Source organism: Colletotrichum navitas (genome assembly GCF_030913465.1).
Source record: "Colletotrichum navitas strain CBS 125086 chromosome Unknown LY79scaffold_145, whole genome shotgun sequence".
In the NCBI taxonomy this organism is placed as follows: Eukaryota; Fungi; Ascomycota; class Sordariomycetes; order Glomerellales; family Glomerellaceae; genus Colletotrichum; species Colletotrichum navitas.
In genome coordinates this window covers 38,321-58,959 of record NW_026850691.1, presented here as the reverse complement: position 1 = coordinate 58,959, position 20,639 = coordinate 38,321, and the positions used below count along the sequence as shown (strand labels likewise).

Below are 20,639 nucleotides of genomic sequence, written 5' to 3'. Positions count from 1 at the left end.
ATCACTATCGGTCTATGAGAAAGTTCATTCAGGTGGTAAGCTTCCAGAACCGAGGCGGCACAGGAAGGTGCCAGTGTCTGTCGGTTAGCGGGTGAATTTTCCGATGGTGGTCTACACCTTGTTTGGCCTTGATAGTTCAAGCCAGCTCCATGTCACGACCCGAAATCTGATGGCAACACTCCACCGCCCTCCTTGATCAACCAGCTGTCTCGGCTTCCCAATGCAATTTACACACGACCCCTCTTGTGCTTTATTACTGACGGATGACTAGGACGAGCCTCCGAAGATGATGCTGGCCAAAAGGGGCCCCGAGGGATCTTTTGTAGAAGCTTAGACGGACGGTGCCTGGGGCTCTGGCCAAGTTCTCGTCGCGGGCCGCGAGAGAGCGTGCAATGTGCTCTTTATGCATGGGCATTTCTCTCTCTCTCTCTCTCTCTCTCTCTCTCTACCTTGTTGAACCTCAAACGTTGGCCCACGCTATATCCATCAGTCAGCGGGTCATTGACGGCCCGCTTCCCGGCCATGTTCCGGACACCGCTCCGTTCGCGACCCCAATACGGCAACCATGTGCCGCATGTTGTCAATGCTTCATATTCATGATACCGCTAAGCATGTTCCCCTGAAACTTCTCCCACGGGAGAAGAAGCTCGACGTCTTCTAACCCCGACAACGGTGGACCAAAGAGGTCGCGACTAAGTCCGCCTTCGCGTTTCGGTCCTTATGGTTTGCCACTGCATAGAGTAGAAAACCAAAAGAGACTGGCGTGTCGCGACGAATCGCGCGCAGGGGTGAGCCTGGCTGCGTTGACGAAACCAAACGCAGGATGGTTCCAAACTGTTTCTTCGTCTCGAAAAGATGATGCGCTTGTAGTTTACGAAGTCTGGATGGCCTAGGAAGCTGGCTCCCGGGGCTGGGTGGGCCTGCGGAGGTTATGTCGCCAGGGCCAGTCGCTCAGGACGCAGATCCTGAGCAAAACGCGAGTAGCCGAGCAGGCCTTTGGCTTGCTTGGTCGCGGCCCGTGGGCCAATCAGCCCACGGGTTGGTTCGTGAATGTTGCAAAGCACACATTATCCAGGCAGGATCCTTGTCGCGAAAGCTGGCATCCTTACAAGCTCGCGAGTTTGCGGCTTCAGCCCAAATGAACAGTTGGCATGCATCACGATGGATGCATCTGGCATTCCTCTGGGTTGACACGGCCAGTCCTTTTCAGGGGTTTACATGGATCGAGAAGCAAGTAGATCACAGGGCCTTTGTAGTCTGAAACTGAACCTCATAACGCGATGTATTCTGCGGATGACCTCGACAAGCGTCTAGCTATACTAGCATAAAAATAGGTTCAGAAGAGACGGAAGAAAAACATATGTAAGAAGTGAAGGGGCTAATATACGTCTGGAACACTCAGTGCACAGGGTTGGTGGTGTGTACAAAAACATGTGTAAGAAGCGAAGTTATATACGTCTGGAACACTCAGTGTCCAGGGCCGGTGGATCGTACAAGCGCGTCGCCGGTGGAATTCGTACGTGTCGACACACCGCCGAGCTTGACGGTGACGACGCCCTTGGCCGGGACGGACACGGAGACGGCCGACCCGGAGACGGCGGCCTGCGTGGCTGCGAAGGTGCGCGTGTTGTCGGTGACGTAGGCGGCGGCGGCGCCGGGGACGAACCCCCCATCGAAGGAGACCGAGGCCGACTGGGCGGCGGCGCCGTTGTTGGTGAGGACGAGGACGACAGAGCCGTCGGTGTTGCGGACGGCGGCGGTGAGGACGCCAGAGACGGTGCCAGAGGTGGCGAGGCGCACGGCGCCGGGGCGGATGTGGCGGGACCACATGGCGAAGGCCCAGAAGTTGGCCGAGGGCGTGGCGGTGGCGCCGTCACGGGTGTCGACGAGGTGGCTGTCGGACTGCAGCTGGTTGAGTTCGAAGCCCTCCCAGTAGAGGTAGGCCGACAGCCGGGCGTTGACGATGCCGACGGCGATCTTGTTGGCCCAGGTCATGCCCTCGGTCGGCCCGCCGTTGCTGTACCAGGTCGTGTCGAACGCCTTTGTGATGCCGGACTCGGTCACCCAGGAGGACAGCTTGGTGTCGAGGGCGCTGTCGGCGTCGCCCGAGTAGGTGTGCGAGGTGATCAGGCCGAGGTACTGCTCCATGCCTGCCGGGACGAGAGCGTTGGTATACTTGACCGTCGAGCCCCAGCCGACGGCGTCGCAGCAGGTGATCTTGGTGGCGAGGCCGGCAGACTGCAGTGTCTGGTGCAGGGTCGGGATGAAGGAGATGGCCTCCTGGGCGTTGAAGCTGATCTGCATCTGGGAGTAGCTCGGTCTGTGTGTCTCCCCCCAACCCCCGGGGTGTGCGGGTTAGCTTTCGGCACGGCGGGAAGCATGGACAGGAGAACATGCACAGCGTGCGTGGGTGCAATGGGATTGACGTACGAGTAGTCCGGCTCGTTGAGGAAGCCGACGTGGGTCACGTTGAGCCCAGTTTGGGCGTAGTACTTGATGTACTGCGCGAGGAAGTCTGCGTAGGCCTGGCGCCAGTCGCCCGAGGCGCAGGTGTGGCCGGTGGTGCCGCAGAGGTATCTTGACAAGAGGTTAGATGCTGTTAGCCCCCCCTTTTTATGTTTTTCTTAAACTTTGAAAAACATGATGAAGATTAAACATGGAAACTATCACGTAGATCAAACGGCGTAGCAACTCTGCTCTCTGTCTCTCTGTGCGTTGTATGCGGCGCGGATGCGTGCTTACCCAGCTGTGGCCTCGTTGCCGCTCGTCTTCATGAAGCCGGGGGCGCTCCAGGCGTCGGCGTAGATCTGGTTGACGCCGTAGGACACGGCCTGCTTTGTGAACCACACCTGGCCGCCGTCATCGCCGTCCCAGACGTAGGCGGGCTGTCCGGTGGGTGAGCCGGGGCTGGCGGGGAGGATGCTGTCTCCCCTGCCGCCGGAGCCGATGCGGTTCCGGATGATGCTGAAGCCGGCGCCGGAGGTGGTGCTGAAGAGCAGGTCGAGGGCTTGCTTCTGCAGGGCCTTGGGGGCGTTCTGGAACTCCTTGGCGCGCCCAAAAGCCTGGGAGAAGCCGAAGCCGTCGATGGCCTGCAGCGTAGTGCCGGCATCCACAGTCACCTGACCGTGGGACAGAGTGGCCAGGCATCCCATGGCGGCAAGGGCAGCAAGGCCGACCATTTTCCCGTGCAGGGTTGGGGCCGTGTGTGATTGGCTCGAAAATAGAGAGAGGGAGAGAAAGGGAGGGGGAGAGAGAGAGCGAGAGAGAGCGAGAGAGAGCGAGAGAAACCAGGGTCCGGGAAACGCGTATCTCCCCAAAAGGCTCCAGTGGTCGGCAATAGCAAGAGAATAATAACGAACGCAGTAGGGATCTTAGCTGCTGTGCTCCTGTAAATCCGAGCTGAGTTCCTGCGGCCTTAGTTCTTGGCGTGCAAGATATATGTCGATCTCGCCCTGGGAAGCTCACCCGAGTACGGCGGCCTCGGGTTGTCCCCTTTAGGAACGGCTGGGAGTTCATTGGTGGACCATTAGAGGTGCGAAAGAGGTACAGCGGGAAGGGGTCTGGAACCAAGCAAGCAGGCCGTGGTGATTTCCAGTAGATTGATCAGGGGCGAGTCGCCTTTGTTTGCTACCACGGCGTACGAAGCAGAGGGCAAAGCACAACGATCTCCTTTCCCTTTCCCGCCCACCCCCTCCACTTTCTTTTTTTCGAGGACTCGAATTACGGTGAGACCTTTCTCTTTCTCTCAATCCCTTCCCTCCTTCGACATCTCCTCTGTGATGAGCTCTGTGATGGGGGAAGGGGGGGAGGGGGAGAGGGAGGGGTGACAGCGAAGGATTGACACGTTATTAGGGTTATTAAGGGGGAGTGTAATACATGGAAGGTATACCACGCACCGTGGGGTGCTAAGCTTTCCGCCCACCTCTTGGAAGCTCGGAAACATCGGCGCCTGTGCGGTTCGTCCCATTGACAAGACGCACATCCTGTCTCTTAATAGGGTTCAGCAGATCTTAGTAATTAACTTAGTTGGTGACTGCATCGTGAAGGTTTACTCCCCGGGCCATACAGTCGCAGAAATAAGCTTGTCTTTGGGTCAGCCCCTCCTCTTTCGTCCCAGACTTGACGCTTGCTTCCTCGTGGCTTTCCTTCTTGCCCTTCTTCTTTGTCGAAGTGCTCGGTAGACAGACGCGCCTTGGGCTTCGATGGCCGTTCGTGCATGACGTTCGGCTCTCTCAGTGCCGGCAGTGAGTGTTACCGGAACATGGGACCGTCTCTTGTTCTGTCACATCTCACCTCAAGTGCCGTTCGAGCCGCATGATTTGGGGAAAAAATCATCGAGGATCACCGTCGGTTGTCGAGGATAGAGCAGCTGACATCTCGCTTGCTTCTGTCGGCCCAGCAAGACAAGACGATTGGCGCGCCTGACGCGTTCGTCGTACGGAACCCGGCGTGGTCTCCCCGGCATGACCAGTGGCAGAGCCAAAACTCGCCGCCGTTCCAAGAAGATGATGACGGAAAGCCTCCCCCCCCCCTCCCCCCCGCTTCCCTGCGCCGAAGTTGCGAGGATGGCGTACCGGAATCCGGACGGACGGCCGGGGTTAATTGTTCCTTCGGCAAATATTTAGGCAAATTCTCTCGGATAGTCGAAGGAGTGGGGGAGATTGTGGGTTCAGACCCAGAAAATCGGCCGTTACCAGAGATTATATCGATTCGTTCCATCCATGTCAATTCCCACGAATGCGATCCAGACTGTCTTCTCCACCCCGCAGAAGCCTGCTAGGTGGTACGCTTGGTTGTTCTTGGTGCTTTACGCGAAACTCTCGTATTCCGTTCGCACTTTGAACGGGACGGGGGGCCTGGCTACCGGCTACGCAGGAGGTTAGCCCCCATGTGTGCAGCGCCTGGTGGAAATCTGTTTATTGCTTCTTCCTCGTCATGAAAGACATATATGTCATGGGTTATTTATATAGGTCTGATGTGCCGCCAACTTGAACAAGCCTTTTCTTGCTCCTCACCTTCAAGGCCTCTCTCTCTCTCTCTCTCCCTCCCTCTCCACCCTCCATCGCCAACTTGGACACATTCGTTCTGTATATACCTGATACACACACACCAGAGGCCATCCGACATCATGAAGACCACAGACATCCTCTCGTCGGCGGTCCTGCTGCTCGCCTCCGTCGGCGACGTCGCGGCGCAGTGCCAGCTCCCGACCACGTACAAGTGGACGTCGTCGCAGCCCCTGGCGCAGCCCAAGAACGGCTGGGTGGCGCTCAAGGACTTCACGTCGGTGCCGTACAACGGCAAGCACCTCGTGTACGCGACGACGCACGACTCGGGCACGACGTACGGCTCCATGGCCTTCGGCGCCGTCTCCGACTTCTCGCAGCTCGGCGCCGCCGGCCAGACCAAGACGCCCTTCAACGCCGTGGCGCCCACGCTCTTCTTCTTCCGGCCCAAGAACGTCTGGGTGCTCGCGTACCAGTGGGGGCCCACCGCCTTCTCGTACCGCACGTCGACCGACCCGACCAACGTCAACGGCTGGGGCGCCGCCCAGCCCCTCTTCAGCGGCTCCATCTCGGGCTCCGGCACCGGCCCCATCGACCAGACCGTCATCGGCGACGGCTCCAAGATGTACCTCTTCTTCGCCGGCGACAACGGCAAGATCTACCGCTCCGAGATGGCCATCGGCAGCTTCCCCGGCAGCTTCGGCGCCTCGTCCCAGGTCGTCATGAGCGACACCACCGCCAACCTGTTCGAGGCCGTCCAGGTCTACACCCTCAAGGGCCAGCAGAAGTACCTCATGATCGTCGAGGCCCAGGGCTCCGGCGGCCGCTTCTTCCGCTCCTTCACCGCCACCAGCCTCGGCGGCGCCTGGACCCCCAACGCCGCCACCGAGGCCAACCCCTTCGCCGGCAAGAAGAACAGCGGCGCCACCTGGACCAACGACATCAGCCACGGCGACCTCGTCCGCTCCGACCCCGACCAGACCATGACCGTCGACCCCTGCAACCTGCAGCTGTTGTACCAGGGTCGCAACCCCAGCTCCGGCGGCAGCTACGACGTGCTGCCCTACCGCCCCGGTCTCCTCACCCTCTCCAAGTAGGGTCGATGAGACCCGAGGTCGACGGCTTGCCGGGGCGGACGCTGATTCTGGAGAGGCCGTCGTCCAGCTTTTTGCACATTCTCAACAGTGGCACATACTTTTCTTCTTCTTGATTGCTCGTGTACATATTTCATCACCTGGACATAACAATTTGACTCCGGAGGGCCGCACCAGCCGGTCCTCCCCTTACATACCTCTACCCAATTCTGTTGACTGTCTGCCAGACGGTCCGTTCCTCGCATGACGTGTTCGTGAACGTGAACCTCGCCGTGAATGAAGTTTGAGTTGGAGAAAAGGGGGGACGAAAGTGACGCAAACCAAAACGCCTAGCGCGGCAGTCGTTCCCCGCGCTAGCACCAGCAGCGGTCAGCCGTCGGAAGTAGATTGATCAAGGCCCCGTCTCCTGGTTGGTTCCGATAATGTGGTTGATGGGACGACCATGCACGTTGCTTTCTTGGTACCGACCGATACTTCGTCCTCTGCTTGCTCCACCGTTCGTGTGGCGTCACTTGTTGATGCGACTATCGCTAGAGGCTGAGAGCCACACGGCCCCTCCCCCTGTACCCATTCAGAGAGCTATATCACGGTTTGTTCAATCTTGGAGAGAGTCGAACCAGCCCGGTCGAGGGTCTCACAGCTTCTCATAGTTTGACGCCTGCCGACTTCTGCATCCTCTTGATATAACAATGGTGAACAGTGAAGCGCACAATGCGTTCGGAGTGGCTCGGTCAGCCCAGCTAAGGCTAAGCTTATCTGACCCGGGTGCTTTCTCATGAGTTGACGCGCTAGCAAGAACGTCTGACAGCGACAAGATCGAAAACCCCTGTCCCTAAATCCTTATGGTGTTCTGCGGGGTAAACTATCTCGGCTTCGCGACTCTCGGCCTCACAAAAGGCAGAAAGCAAAGGGCGAGCAGACTCACCGGCGCCTCGAAACGACGCCGTACCGTGCGCGTTCTGCAGCGCGCTAGGGCGGCATGACGATGCAGCCCGCCTCGGTGCGTCCCATCCGCGCCACGAGAGCTTTTTTTGGCCTGGAGGTGCATCCGTCCCTTCATTGGGTGGCCTCTCCTCCGTGGCTGATCCATGGCGGCTAGCAGTTCTCGCGCCGTCGGGGGGGGGGGGGACCAGAGAGGGATGAACCGGACGAAGATCGGTCCACCGGCATCTCCCCACCTGAGTCCGAAAGAAAGTGTGGACGAACGAGCCCGCTAACACGACCAACCGGGCCTCCGTCCCCCTGGGGCCCGGGCGCATGGCGGCAGTCCGGTTGACCAGGAGCCAGACATGTATGCGTGCAATGCAGATACGGGGAAAACTCATCTCTTGTTTCCCTTTGCAGGACATCGGGCTGACGGACCCTCTCTCTTGCGTCCTGTCAGCCGAATTATAAACCCCCTACAAGGGCCCCCTCCCACCCCGAAATCTGAGTCCTTCTTTCGTAGACAACTGGCATCCCGCTTTGATATCAAACATCGTCTCCCGTTCCAACACACTTCTTCCCCCCAATACTAAATCAGACATCATGGCTAGCCCCGCCGGAAACATCTCCTTCGAGGGTGGGTAACCCCGCGATCCCCATGAGAGCCCTCTGTGGAACGGGATTGGCTGACTGACCGTGGCTCGGGTTCTGCAGACTTCCTCGGCCTCGAGACCGCCATCTTCGAGTGGGCTGACAGCTACGACTCCAAGGACTGGGACCGTCTCCGGAAATGCATCGCCCCTGAGCTCCGCGTACGTGAACCCCTCATCTCGCTCTCCCTCCCCCCGGCTCCCTGCCTTTCATGATGCAAACACACTTCACATGTCACATTTCACATTCCACATTTGTAAAGCCCTTTTGAACTGAACCTCCCACGCCAGGTCGACTACCGCTCCTTCCTCGACAAGATCTGGGAGGCCATGCCGGCCGAGGAGTTCATCGCCATGATCTCGGACAAGGCCGTCCTCGGCAACCCCCTCCTCAAGACGCAGCACTTCATCGGCGGCACCCGCTACGAGCGCGTGTCCGACACCGAGGTCATCGGCCACCACCAGCTCCGCGTCCCCCACCAGAAGTACACCGACGCCTCGCGCAAGCAGGTCGCCGTCAAGGGCCACGCCCACAGCTACAACAAGCACTGGTACCGCAAGGTCGACGGCGTCTGGAAGTTCGCCGGCCTCGCCCCCGAGATCCGCTGGTCCGAGTACGACTTCGACGCCGTCTTCGCCGACGGCCGCGACTCCTTCGGCGCCGACGACGCCAAGACCGATGCCAACGTCGTCGAGAAGGAGCTCAAGACCGCCATTGCTCACTGAGCGGTTGGTGGCATACTGACGTACACACACAAACGCACAAAGTACGCACTCACACTCACACTCACACACACACACACAAGCGTATGGAAATGAGGGAAAACAAGGGAATACCCACCCCCCCCCCCTCCGGTCATGGGAAAGGCGAAGTGGGAAACGTCGTTTTATTGGGTAAATACTTGGCATCATGAGAGCAGACACGAGTCTGTCTGCGCATGTGCATGAATAAATGAGAACTGCCACCACCTACCTACCATCGTTTGCATGTTTCCCAAGGGGGAGAGTGAAAGGAAAAGAAAAAGGCTTACCGTGAATGTGGCATTGCTGCTGGGTCGCAGCTCACCCTCTCAGTCAAAACTCTTCAGAATCCACATCGTCATGCATAATCACCATCCTCATATCTTAAACTATAACCAAGACACCCTTGCATCCCCCTCATCGGGAGCTCCTCTCGCGGCGGCGCGCGGCATCCAGAGCCAGCCGGAGCTCCTCCTCGAACAGCCAGCAGTTGCGCCCGCGGGCGATCTCGGCCTCAAGCGCGCGCTCGACCACCTCGGCCGCGCCGCTAAAAACCATGATGTCCACGGGGCACGGCTCGTTTCGGCAGCGCCTGCAGACGCAGCCCTGGAGCTCCGTGTCGCCGCGGCAGAAGCAGGGGTACACGTCCTGGTGGGGGCAGCGCCGGCCGTCGTCTTGCACGCCGACGTTGGCGCGGGTGGGGCTCGTGGGCCACGGCGAGGGCGTCGGGAGGGAGTCGGCGTCGTGGAAGCGGTGCGGGGCGGGAGCCGGGGGAGGTGAGGCGGCGGCGGCGGCGGCGGCGACCAAGCGGCGCGGCGCCGACGGGATCTGGGACGGGATATCAGCGGGGTCCGAGGGGAGGGCGGTGCTTGGGGAGCTGGGCTGAGCTGGGCTGGCGTTTTGGCCGGGGTTACTGCTGTTGTTCCGAGGGGCGGACATATCGGTAGACTCTCAAGGTTCTGTACGTCTGGGACGGGGGCTAACCTGCAGGACGCTGGGAGGGGGCTAACCTATGAGACGCTGTGATAGTTGCTGCGTGTGCGTTTAACAATGTTGATGATGGTTGTGATGATGAGGGGAGTAATATCGGCTAGGTCATCCAATGTTATTATACTACATGATGCGTTCCGGGTCTCTGGGTGTCAGCTATTCGATTCCAAGACGTTGTTCTGAACATTGTGCGCCGAGTATGCTTTCACTGCGCCGCTCATCCCACAAAGCATCGATGTTGTCTTTGTGATGATTGTCCCGTTTGTCCCATCATCATTCCCATCCGAGGCCTCGAAGGCTTTGTGGGGAACGATTGGACTTCGTTTTGCTGCTGCCAAAGCACATATACACGATGCAAAGCAGCATGAAAGCACATGTACACGATTAAGCTATTCTTGATCACTCCGTCGTTTGATGGCATGCAACTCTTTCTGTAGACGGCCAGATTTATCTACTACTGAGAGGTCAGGCGGTTGGTTCAACTCAAGACAGTTCAGACACTTATGACCAGTTTTGGAACTGATAGTGGTTCAAAGACGGCGAAACAGTTCTCAGCTTGTTAGCTTCACGTATCTGGATTTTATCGCAAGATTAATTAATTCTTGACTTTTGCGGATAATCAATTGAGTGACTGTTCTATCAGGCACCATCTGCTCAATGTATGGCCAGTGACTGACTGGGACGGCCCTACTGTAATTGGTTCCTTACAGTGGAATAATCTCTGATAAAAGAAAAAGATAAAGAAAGGGAAAAGTACATATTAGCAATTCCAGCTACAAGATTATTAAATAAACAATTCACTTGTGGCGATGCCATGTTGATTCGTTCGTCTTGCTGTTGCATCTTACATATTATCTGGCCGTCACGTGCCCCACAGCGGAAGATGTAAGAGCCCGAAAGCCCGGGTCGCACTTCTGGCGGGGCAGAGACAGAGAGAGAGAGAGACGGACACGCACGGAGAGCCAAGTCCATAGCTTCGACGGGGCACTTGGAGAGCTCCGGCGGCCGACATCGTCCACGCTTAACTTTCCTTTACTTTAGGAAACCGAAACACCTTTTTCACGTCTTCCCTCGACGGCCTCGCGGGCCACACACACTGTCGACCTCCCAACACCACTCGCTCACGAAAACAAACAAAGCAGCCGGCATCCGAAGCAACCCTTCGCAATGGACTACGTGGACAAGCGACTGCAGGAGGAAGCTGTGAAGCCTCAGGTCGGATACAGGTAAGACAACCCCCCCAGCAGCCTCTCTCTCTACCCTCGAGCATTTCCATCGGCCTCTTCCAAATGGCCGAAACCGCTAACGTCTTCCCTTCCCCTCCCTCCCAGCAACGACGCCTTCTTCACCCCCCTCAACATCATCGTCCTCCTCATCCTCGGCTACACCATCTACGTCTTCCTGCGCCCGACGCCGCCCCCGGCGCTGCCGAGGGAGCCCCCCGCGACCGTCTTCCGCGTCTTCACGCCGCGCGCCCTGCTGCCCTTCACGGGCGAGGACGGCGGCCGCGTCTACGTCGCCGTGCGCGGCCGCGTCTTCGACGTCACCGCCGGCCGCAACTTCTACGGCCCCGGCGGCCCCTACTCCAACTTCGCCGGCCGCGACGCCACCCGCGGCCTCGCCTACGGCAGCTTCGACGAGGACATGCTGACGGCCGACCTCGACGGCCCGCTCGACCCCGTCGAAGGCCTCGGCCCGGACGAGGAGGAGTCCCTGCGCGGCTGGGAGGAGACGTTCGAAAGCAAGTACCTCATCGTTGGCAGGCTCGTCGCCGCCGGCGAGGAGGACAAGTGACGGTGGGCTAGAGAACAGAACGTTCCGGGAGGAGACATGTAGAAAAGAGAGGTTTCTTCAGGGTCGGGAAAATAGAAGTCCGTCTGCCTGTCTGTTACAGGCAAAAAGCAGCTGTCGCATCGCCGGCCACTGCCGCGACCCTTGTGCGGTGATTGTAAACCCTGACGCCTTCCAGCGCCCAACCAACCCCCCGTGTCTATTTTCGCTTCTTTTGACCGTCTCTCGAGAACCCGAGGATTCATTCATTGTAGGGCAGCAAAGGGATACGATACGGCGCTCTTGAAACGCGACGTCTGGTGTGACGCCGAGAGCAAGCAAGCAAGCAAGCAAACAATGCAAGACCGGGTTCTGGTTCTGCGTTCAAATGTGCGAATCGAATCCAGCTTCGCCGCACCCAGTTGATGTGTGACTAGCTTGGGGTATGTATGGGATTGCGCCCTCGACACACAATACGGGCATGATGCAAGGGGTGCTTTCAGAGTCTACGCGGAATTAGGTGGTCAGACTACATATACCGCCTCCGCGGGTGAGGCGTGGGAGCGAGAGACGAACGGGCTGACGGCCGTGGCTGGGGCAGAGGGAGGGGGTGGCCGCCATAGCAGGCAGCGCGATGTCCGGCAACGCTGGATCCGGGTGGCTTGACGGTTATTTCTAGCCGTTTGTTGCTGCCTTGAAGCCGGCCATCCTGTAGAGGGATCCTTCATCTTATGGAGTTGTGCAGCAGAACTTTGCTCATGTCGATGATGGCGGATGGTGGTGATTGCTGATTCCCTTGGAACGGGAACGGGGGGGGGCGGGCGGGCATTGTGAGACATTTCCGTCACGATCCGGACGCGCGAGTTGGTTCTCGCTCTTGCTGTACCTCTCTCTCACTTCCCGCCCATCACAACACAAGATCCGCTCCCGTGCTTTCAATCTTACAGCGCAGACTGCCTCGATGGGGTGTTGTCGTGTCATTGTTTCTCACCACTCCCTCGAAAAGTCCAGTCTCGGGGGGCTTTGTTCCTCTCATCCCTCTGCACACGCACACACACACACACACACACACACACACACACATGCACTGCACGTATAGGCAGGCCGTTCGAGTTCTGCAAAAGGAATCGAATGGCTGGCGAGAACAATGTGGCTGATGAGATTTTCCCAGACGAGTTTGGGCTTGGGAACCGCTAAATTTAAATTTAGTCACTCCTCCCCCCCCGGCTCGTCGAATTCGGCGATGGATGCAGATCCCACAGCGTCGCCTCGGCTCTTGTCCCGATTGTGCGTCGAATTTGTCTGCCTGTGCCACTCGAAAAAGGGAGACGGAGAGAGAGAGAGAGAGAGAGAGACGGAGAGAGAGAGAGAGAGAGAGATGGAGAGAGGGAGCTCTTCCTACAATGACAGCTCGGAAGCACAGCCCCTGGGCAAAGATTACCATTCGTTCCTCGCTCCCTCCGCCAGTCACCTTGCACCAAACGTGTCTTACCGTCTCACGCCCTCGGCAAAATAACACCACATGCCGTGTGTTACTCCTGGCTTACACACCCCCGTAGCCGCGACACAAGATGCTTTCAGCCCTCAGCCTTGGGAGAAAGGAGAGGAGAGGGAAGGGGGAGGGGGAAGAAGCCGAGCGAGGTCGAGAAAGGAACAAGCTCATTGAAGGATGATCTGTCTGTCTGCCTGCAAAGCACCGCTGCATCGTCACCACCGAACCCTTCTGCCCACACTCCGGCCTCAGCCTCAATCCGTCCGTTGGCCGCTAGTGACGCCGTCCATTCCTTTGCTCTCTTTAGGCCCGGCCAACCACCTCCTCCCTCTGTCATCATTGTCGCGCTTTGGTCCTTAAGAGCGTCCGGCTGCACCTTTCGCCCGTCCCGTCCTCTTGCCCTGCCTGCTGTCTTGGTGTTTTGATTTCCACCTACTCTCAACAACAACAATAACAACTACAATCATCAATCTCGACCGCCAATCGACCGATATCCCCGTTCCCAGACCCCGAGTCTTCGGATACACACCGGGATCGGCCAGTACAGATCAAAGACGACATCGATAACGACGAGACGTCCAACTGGTTGATTGGCCTAGACGAAAACGATTGGGCCTGGAATTCCATCTCACCCATTTGCATGACGTCCACCAACACCAGCGCCCGACGAGGACTTCACGCACCTTGACGTCTTTCCTACCACACCCTCTACGACCAACAACAACAACAACCAGGCCGGGACAAGCGACACCGGACGGGAGAAAAGAAAAAAGAAGCAAAATAAAAGAAGAAAAGAAAAGAAGAAAAAAAGCTCCCTTACACATCATGGCGCCCGCACGGAGGAAGACCCCCGGGTTCCTCCCTCTCTTCGCCTTCCTCCTCGCCGCCACGGCCCCCGCAGCCTTGGCAAAGTACCAGAACAACTTCGACCTCTACCCGGCCGCCGCCCAGCCCTGCCTGTACGCCGCGTCCGACGCCAGCCTCTGCGACGGCGACACCGTCGCCTCCATGAACAAGTGCCTCTGCAGCGACGCCCGCGGCGGCTTCGTCACCTCCGCCGCCCTCTGCATCGGCCGCGACGCCGACCCCACCCTCCGCACCGTCTACCAGTCCATGAGCACCGCCTGCTCCGACTCCAAGACCCCCATCGCCCTGACCGAGGACCAGTTCCTCGCCCTCGGTGCCCGCGGCGCCACCGCCTCCTCCCTGCCCGTCACCCCGTCCGCGACGACGACGCCGCCCGCCTCCTCCTCTGCCGCCAGGCACACCGCCTTCAAGACCACCACCACCGGCGGCGCCACCGTCACCGTCACGAGCGCCCCGACGTCCTCGTCGACGAGCGCGCCCGACCCCGAGTCGTCCGGGCTCAGCACCGCCGCCAAGATCGGCGTCGGCGTCGGCGCCGGCGTCGGTGTGGCCGCCCTCCTCGGCCTCGCCGCCTTCGTCTGGCGCCTCAAGAGGAGCCGCGACGCCCACGACGAGTCCCACCGGCCCATGCTCGGCGGCGGCGTCGGCGCCGTCGGCAGCCAGAACCCGCCCCACGGCCCGTTTGCCGAATACAGCCCGCCCGCGAGTTTCGTCGGCGGCGGCGGCGGGGGGGTTGCCGCCGCCTCGTACGTCGGCGCCCAGGAGTACAAGGGCGAGTACAAGCAGCCCGGGTGGAGGCCGGTGTCCGAGATCGCGCAGAGCACCAGTCCCGTCCCCGGCGGCGGCGCGCAGACGTGGGCGACGAACTCGCCGCAGCCGCCGTACGCACAGCCTCAGCAGCAGCACGCTTGGGGCCACCACCCGCAGGCCGCCTACGTGCCTCCGCCGTATCAACCGCATCCGCAGCAGCAGCAGCAGCAGCAGCAGGGACCCCAGCAGGGCGGGGTGTTCGAGCTCGCCTCGATACCCGCCGCCTCGATACCCGCCGCCTCGCCCCCCCAGGCGTCCCAGTCTCACCCGCCGGACGCCGTGGAGATGCCGGCGGCCGAGGTGCAGCCGCGTCCGGAGAGATACATATACCCCTCGCAAAGACAATGAGTATCGTGCGTGAAAAGGGGGTTTGAGGGATAGAGGATGATAATGGGACGTGACATGACGTAAGGGAGGGGCAGGGTGTGTGTAAAATACTTTTGATACCTTGGGCGGCATTTTTTGCACGGACGTTGGGGGTTGGCGCATTCTCCGGATCCGGGCCGGGATCCATAGACACCGGGATAAAGGATAAAAGTCACGTTTTTGAATACATGGGCATTACGCTTCGGCGTCTAGGAATAACATAGTTGAACCTCAACTTTCCGAACCGACGTTGCTTCTGGCGACGCAATGGATGCGAGCTCATGTTCATCGACCTTTACCACATGAGCTTGAACTTGCTCTGGAGCCAAGCTCACGTCAAAGGAGTTCGAGAGTTTATGCTGACGGGACGAGAGAGGGTTCCGACCTTGTAAATATTCTACATCCATGACGTGACTATATACATATACGTATTCTTGTGCGCCAGTGATTTCTCCCAGAACTATCTGTCTCGATGTGGCAAGCTTCTCCGTTCCATATGCAAAGTGTTGGTGAACGCTCTAGTCCAGGTCCTCGGAAACCCCCGAACCCCGCACGATCTTGACGCTTCCTCCCGACCTCGGGCGCCAGTCGCAGAAGCACCAGCAGCCCGAGGTCCCCTCGCAGTTGGTGTCGCGCTTGCTCCAGGTGAACCGGCCGATGCCGTCGCACTTGTAGTTGTAGGGGGCGTAGTAGCAATAGCGGCGAGCGACGGGGCATGCGATGTCGCAGTCGCGGCGGCGGAGGGTGACGGTCTCCCCGGCCGAGGCGGCGGCGTTGTCGTCTTCGTTGTCGTGGCGGTGGTGGTGCCCTTGCTGGGCCCCGGCGGCCTCGGGGGCATCGTTTGCCGTGTTGTCGGGGTCCACGACGGCGCCAGCGGTGACGAAGGCGGCGACGCCGGCGAGGAGGAGGACTGTGATATGATTTTGTGAGATGAGTTGCAGTCAAAAAACTCTGGGGAGTGGGCTCACAGCTGGTCTTCATCTCGAAGACTGTGGCGTGTCTCTTCCTTTGGAAAGATAAAGTGACGGAAGAGGATTGTTTGCTGGAGAGGCGAGCAAGTCCGCGCGAGTGAAGTATGGGAAGATAATCATGGAAAGAAAATGAGGGCTAGAGAAACATGCTGGCCTTTATCTGTAAGCTGTTGAGGGTTTGGGTATCGAGCAGTTCTTGAAGAAGAGAAGAGGACTTGCCGCAAACAAGAGGGCAAGCGCCGGCTCCTTCCTTCCACCATCGTCTAGGGCTAGCTGCTCTTGCCTCCATCACTCTGAAGCTGAACTGTGGCCCAGGGAAAGAGCACAGGGGATTTCCTACCTTCTTCCATTGGCAATGACATCACGCACAAGATTTGATATCATTCTCTGTTTGTCATGGTTTGTTTCCCTCCATCTTTCATCTCGGGTGTGATGATGATGATGATGATGATGATGATGATGATGATTTGGTGCTTCGAAAGGCTTTGTTACAGCGGATGAGGGCCGTGTCACTTGTACCGCCCCCTTACTCGACAAACGGCAAACATAGCGAACTGCCCCTTGGATGGATCCATCATGATTGTCGTTCTATGCAACCTCGATGCCGATTTATGTCCCAAACATCAAACATACCTACTCGACGCCCCCCCCCCCCCCGTGTTTGCGCAGTTGTTGCTTGCGTGTCGGGAAGTTGGCGGCCAGGGGAGAGTGCCCGTGGTTGACAGATAGCTCCCCTACGACGTCACGAGCCTAACCATCCGTTTGGCAAACAGGGATCCTCGGATTTGTTTGCTGATGGTCAATATGGACATGTGTAAGGAGGGGGGGGAGAGAGAGAAAGAATCAGTGTTACACACAATCTTGGGTCTGGCGATCTGCTGACAGAACCCCCGTATCGAACTTCCGAGACATCTGATGTAGAGAAGAACTACAGGGGCAAGGGAGACGGGAGCAGATGTAGGATGGAGGTCATTAATAACGCTCAATTAGCCACTATCTTGGACACGTTGCCTGCCAAACAGTGTCGCGTAGGTGTTCCAGAGGTATAACCGCAATGAATACACGTTGAAGAAACAGATACACGCTCCCTTCTAATGCTTGTTTGTCCGTTAAGAAAAGAAAAGAAACCCCCGAGAAACAAAGCCCGGAAAACAGAACCCGGGGGGATAAAAAAAATCAGACCAACGCCCCTCGTTTCCGGCTTTTGCCCCCCGCGGCCGTCCGGCCGAGCCAGGCGGCCTCCTCGTCCAGGCGGCCGTAGTGCGCGTCGACGACCTCCTGGTCGAGGTAGTTGAGCCGGTGCCCGCACCGCGTCCACTTGACGTCGTGCGCCGTGGCCGAGTCGTCGCAGCACCCGCCCCAGCAGTCGCCGATGCGCTCGATCACCGGCTGGTACCTCGCGGCGCCGCTGCGCCGGCTGCGGTCGATGATGTTGAGCATCGACGGGATCGCCACCTCGTGGAACAGGTCCGCGCACCCGAACACGTGCGACAGGAAGACGAAGTCGGCGAAGAACCGCCGCGGCACGTAGAAGATGTCGGACCACCCCACGCAGAACTCCCTCTCCTCGACCGCGTAGCCGCGGTTCATCCGGGCCACCTCGCCGTTGGCCGCCACCGCCATCTCGTCGAGCTTCAGCGACCACCGCCACCAGTCCGGGTAGGCCTCCGTGTCCGTCATGCACATGTACCGCGGCCCGTACGCCGCCCCGCTCGTCTGCCGCGTGTTGTGCGTCGTCGGGAACCAGATGGACTCGCGGTTCGCGTCCACCCACGCCATCGGGTCGATCCACGAGTCGAAGTGGAAGTACAAGAGGCCCTCGATCTCGGGCTGCGAGTCGAGCACGAGCTTCATCGTCCGCGCCACCTGCATGTACACCGTCTCGTGGTGCGGGTACTGCGAGTGCGTGAGGTTGTGGTAGTCCGCCGGCTTGTCCTCCATCACCTCCGGCATCGACACGTGCACCGTGTGGAAGAAGGGCTCGTACTTCATCAGCAGCGGCACCCGCTCCGTGCGCTTCGAGTTCCACCGGATCATGGCGAGCGTGTTGCTGAACGGCGACGCCGAGAGGTTGCCCGCCCCGTTCGTGATCTTGTACGGCTCCTTGCTCTCCGTGAACGGCGGGATGATCTCCGCCGGGGGCATGAGGCAATGACCCTCGGTGTCGTCTCGCATGTAGAGCCTGTATTCGGGAGTGTGCGGGGGCTCGGCCACCGTTGCGAAGGGTACGATCCCCGCGCCGGTGACGCCGGCAACGGCCAACAGGCCGAGCTTCAGCTTCTGCCGCCGGGTTAGTCGTTTCACACTCGCGAAGCGTCTGAGAGGGACCTACCTTGAGAGACCCGGACGGCGGGGAGCCGGGCGTCCTGTACTCCACTGGAGGTGCGAAGTGGTCCTTGGCGGGTGCGAACTTCATGTATGCCAGGGTGGCGATGAAAATGAGGGCCGTGCCGGGGATGACGAAGTTGCTATATCGCGTCGAATAGGAAAATGCAAACGTCAAGAGGAGGACCACGGCCGTCACATCGTTAGTGAGCCATCGGGTCGACGCACCGACTCCTACTACAAATTAGCTACCGGCACCTGGCATCGCGGATTGGAAAGGGGGGGGGAGGGGGGAAAGAGGAAAAAGAAGAAAGAAAAGCTTACTCTTGTACGCAACGGTGCTCACCATAGACACGGTGGTGCCCAGAAGCACCACCGAGAGGGCTTTGCCGTCGTAGCCGTACAAGAATCCGGGCTCGTAGACGTTGTGATGGCGGACAAGAACGTGCACGAAGAGGTTGAGGACCGCCCCCATCGCGCCCAGCACGACGCTCGCGCCGTTCGCGCCGAGGTCGATGCCCTTCAGCAGCCTCTCGCCGTAGATGTCGGACAGAGCGCTGAAGCTCGCCTGGGCCACAAGGCTCGTGTACAGCCTGAGCGGGTACGTCGACGCCCTCGTGGGATGCTGCGGGAGGTACTGGGACAGCACGAGGCCGGACGTCTGGAAACCTGGTCAGCCGAGGGAGTCCCCCGAAAGCGGCCGCGAGCCCCCCTGTTTGCGTTGCGTGCGTGCGCGCGCGCGAGCGAGCTATACCTGGATGAGAAACGCCATCCACCATGTCTTGGGGCCCCTCAAGCCGAAGGCCGGTGCCGTGACGAGGGCCGCGCCGACGGCGATTCCGCTCTTGGTCAGATGGACGGTGCCGGGATCGGCCGCGAGCAAGTTGACAAACATCTAACGTCAAGAGTCAGTCGCCGAGCACCATTCTTCCGAATGCTCCCCCCCCCCCCCCCTCTCTCCTCCAAGGATCCATACCAGGTTGTTGCTGAGCATCTGCAGCAGAGCCACCCTCATGAAGGCGAACCTGACGTCTGGCTCTCCCCACACGTAGCGCCAGAGCGCCTTGACGCCGCTGATTCGCGCGCCCAGCGAGTGCTTCTCGTTGGCGGCGACGAACCTGCCGGACGACGGGCCGTACTCGGCGTCGCCATCCGCCTCGGCCGAGGTGCTGCTGCCGAGCCACGAGTACTCGGCGCCGGCGCCGGCGCGCTTGCGGATCTCGCGCTTCAGCAGGAACGCGGCGCCGGCGAAGCGGAGCATCTCGGATATGGCCAGGCTCGACGACGGCGAGAAGTTGAACTGTCCTCGCTCGCGGGCGTTCCAGAGATTGACGGCGGCGCCGGCCTGGAGCAGCACCAGTCCGAGCGCCGCGAGACACGGGACGACGCCGACGACGCCGGAGCCCGCCGCCGCCTGGGCGCGGCGGACAAGGGACCGGGTTAGCGACATGGCCGGTGGTGGGGTTGGACGGGCCAGAGAGAAGGGGGGAAAAAAAAAGAAGAAGAAGAAAAGGAAAAAGGAAGAAGCGGAAACGTGGGCGACTCGCGGCTGCCGGTTTATTCGTTCGTCTGCGCTCTCTCGGTTCCTTTTCTTTGTCCGTTCGTGGTCTTGGCTGTCAAGGGCGAAAGAACCACGACCCTGCCCGCGCGACGAGACTGCACGTTTGTTTTTCTTCTTTCTTTCGCCCTTGTTTTTTTAGTTGACGTCAGTCTCGGGAAAAGAGAGACCAGACGGCTGGCCCTCTCGGCTTGGCAGATACGAGCCGCGGCGGGGCGATGATCGGCGTGGTGAGAGAAGGTATCCGTCGTATCCCAGTCTCGGAAAGTCGTTAGCACGTAACGGAATGGTAAGCTTTGCTGACTGAGTGGACCTTCAAGCCAAACAAAGACCGGAGAAGATTCCAGGGGGATCGCCGGGAGGAAGTGGTGGGAATCCCTCTCGACTATATACTATGCATGCATATGTGACCGGCTCCCTCCTTTGTCCCCAAGGGATTGGGTATTCCGATCCCAACACCTAGATCAAACTAGATTCACAGATGTCGAATCTAGAATTGTCTTAAACCATGTATGACCTTCTTACTTGGGTACTTGTACTTTTGGCTGGGGGCTTAAACTTTGCTCCTGATACTGTGTGTGGTGTTTGTAGGCCCTGCTTGCCGATCCCCCCTTTTGGCGACAGATTGATTGATTGATTGATTGCGTTGCTCGTCGCTCGCAGCCTACAGTCCACCCACCAATGTTTTGCATGGTCCCCGTCAACTCTCGCGCGTCAACGAGAACGAGTGGGCCGACGAGATGACCCTTACAAGCCTGCTCGATCAAGATGCACCGTTGCCTTGGCGTATGGGTATCCGTACTTCGTATTCCATATCCGTACCCTGTATACCACTAGTCATGGTATGCAAAGGTGGCCGTCCATCCAGTGAGAGAACCATGGGATGGCGTCCTACATGTGCTTGTCTGCTGCAGCTTTGGCCGATTACTTGGGGCGACCGGCTGGTCCGATGATAACGCCCGCAAGCCAAGGAAAAACTGCATGTAAACGGCCAAGGCGCAGAAGACCGCACCCGTCTTCCCACCAAACTCTTGGGTCAAAGGGGGGATGAGAGTTTTTGACGGGCGAAGTCGCG

At 59.2% G+C, this 20,639-nt stretch overlaps 9 protein-coding genes across 9 annotated transcripts; 4 read left to right on the top strand and 5 right to left on the bottom strand.

Moving 5' to 3' along the window:
• Positions 1 to 1,467: 1,467 nt before the first annotated feature.
• LY79DRAFT_529002 (cellulosome enzyme) lies at positions 1,468 to 3,152 on the bottom strand (the record flags this gene model as incomplete). The annotated part of the gene is made up of 3 exons (XM_060556079.1): positions 1,468 to 2,320; positions 2,431 to 2,577; positions 2,743 to 3,152. The coding sequence occupies 3 exons, from the start codon at positions 3,150 to 3,152 to the stop codon at positions 1,468 to 1,470; spliced, it is 1,410 nt and encodes a 469-aa protein (XP_060407524.1).
• Positions 3,153 to 5,128: 1,976 nt separating this feature from the next.
• On the top strand, positions 5,129 to 6,103 carry LY79DRAFT_529014 (family 62 glycosyl hydrolase; the record flags this gene model as incomplete). The annotated part of the gene is made up of 1 exon (XM_060556080.1): positions 5,129 to 6,103. The coding sequence occupies one exon, from the start codon at positions 5,129 to 5,131 to the stop codon at positions 6,101 to 6,103; it is 975 nt and encodes a 324-aa protein (XP_060407523.1).
• Positions 6,104 to 7,627: 1,524 nt separating this feature from the next.
• Positions 7,628 to 8,400, top strand: LY79DRAFT_584860 (scytalone dehydratase; the record flags this gene model as incomplete). Its single annotated transcript, XM_060560441.1, has 3 exons — positions 7,628 to 7,661; positions 7,739 to 7,836; positions 7,966 to 8,400. The coding sequence occupies 3 exons, from the start codon at positions 7,628 to 7,630 to the stop codon at positions 8,398 to 8,400; spliced, it is 567 nt and encodes a 188-aa protein (XP_060407522.1).
• Positions 8,401 to 8,832: 432 nt separating this feature from the next.
• LY79DRAFT_674800 (uncharacterized protein) lies at positions 8,833 to 9,354 on the bottom strand (the record flags this gene model as incomplete). Its single annotated transcript, XM_060564363.1, has 1 exon — positions 8,833 to 9,354. The coding sequence occupies one exon, from the start codon at positions 9,352 to 9,354 to the stop codon at positions 8,833 to 8,835; it is 522 nt and encodes a 173-aa protein (XP_060407521.1).
• A 1,218-nt stretch (positions 9,355 to 10,572) lies between these two features.
• On the top strand, positions 10,573 to 11,199 carry LY79DRAFT_674799 (cytochrome b5-like Heme/Steroid binding domain-containing protein; the record flags this gene model as incomplete). The annotated part of the gene is made up of 2 exons (XM_060564362.1): positions 10,573 to 10,631; positions 10,737 to 11,199. The coding sequence occupies 2 exons, from the start codon at positions 10,573 to 10,575 to the stop codon at positions 11,197 to 11,199; spliced, it is 522 nt and encodes a 173-aa protein (XP_060407520.1).
• A 562-nt stretch (positions 11,200 to 11,761) lies between these two features.
• LY79DRAFT_97164 (uncharacterized protein) lies at positions 11,762 to 12,731 on the bottom strand. The gene has a single exon (XM_060565262.1). The coding sequence runs from the start codon at positions 12,617 to 12,619 to the stop codon at positions 12,083 to 12,085; it is 537 nt and encodes a 178-aa protein (XP_060407519.1). The 5' UTR covers positions 12,620 to 12,731; the 3' UTR covers positions 11,762 to 12,082.
• A 761-nt stretch (positions 12,732 to 13,492) lies between these two features.
• LY79DRAFT_528996 (uncharacterized protein) lies at positions 13,493 to 14,692 on the top strand (the record flags this gene model as incomplete). Its single annotated transcript, XM_060556077.1, has 2 exons — positions 13,493 to 14,176; positions 14,297 to 14,692. 2 exons carry the CDS (start codon positions 13,493 to 13,495, stop codon positions 14,690 to 14,692), a joined length of 1,080 nt encoding a protein of 359 aa, XP_060407518.1.
• Positions 14,693 to 15,228: 536 nt separating this feature from the next.
• On the bottom strand, positions 15,229 to 15,691 carry LY79DRAFT_674797 (uncharacterized protein; the record flags this gene model as incomplete). The annotated part of the gene is made up of 2 exons (XM_060564361.1): positions 15,229 to 15,620; positions 15,679 to 15,691. The coding sequence occupies 2 exons, from the start codon at positions 15,689 to 15,691 to the stop codon at positions 15,229 to 15,231; spliced, it is 405 nt and encodes a 134-aa protein (XP_060407517.1).
• Positions 15,692 to 16,857: 1,166 nt separating this feature from the next.
• Positions 16,858 to 19,456, bottom strand: LY79DRAFT_674796 (uncharacterized protein; the record flags this gene model as incomplete). The annotated part of the gene is made up of 5 exons (XM_060564360.1): positions 16,858 to 17,961; positions 18,014 to 18,240; positions 18,331 to 18,667; positions 18,761 to 18,901; positions 18,983 to 19,456. The coding sequence occupies 5 exons, from the start codon at positions 19,454 to 19,456 to the stop codon at positions 16,858 to 16,860; spliced, it is 2,283 nt and encodes a 760-aa protein (XP_060407516.1).
• Between the last annotated feature and the right edge of the window lie 1,183 nt (positions 19,457 to 20,639).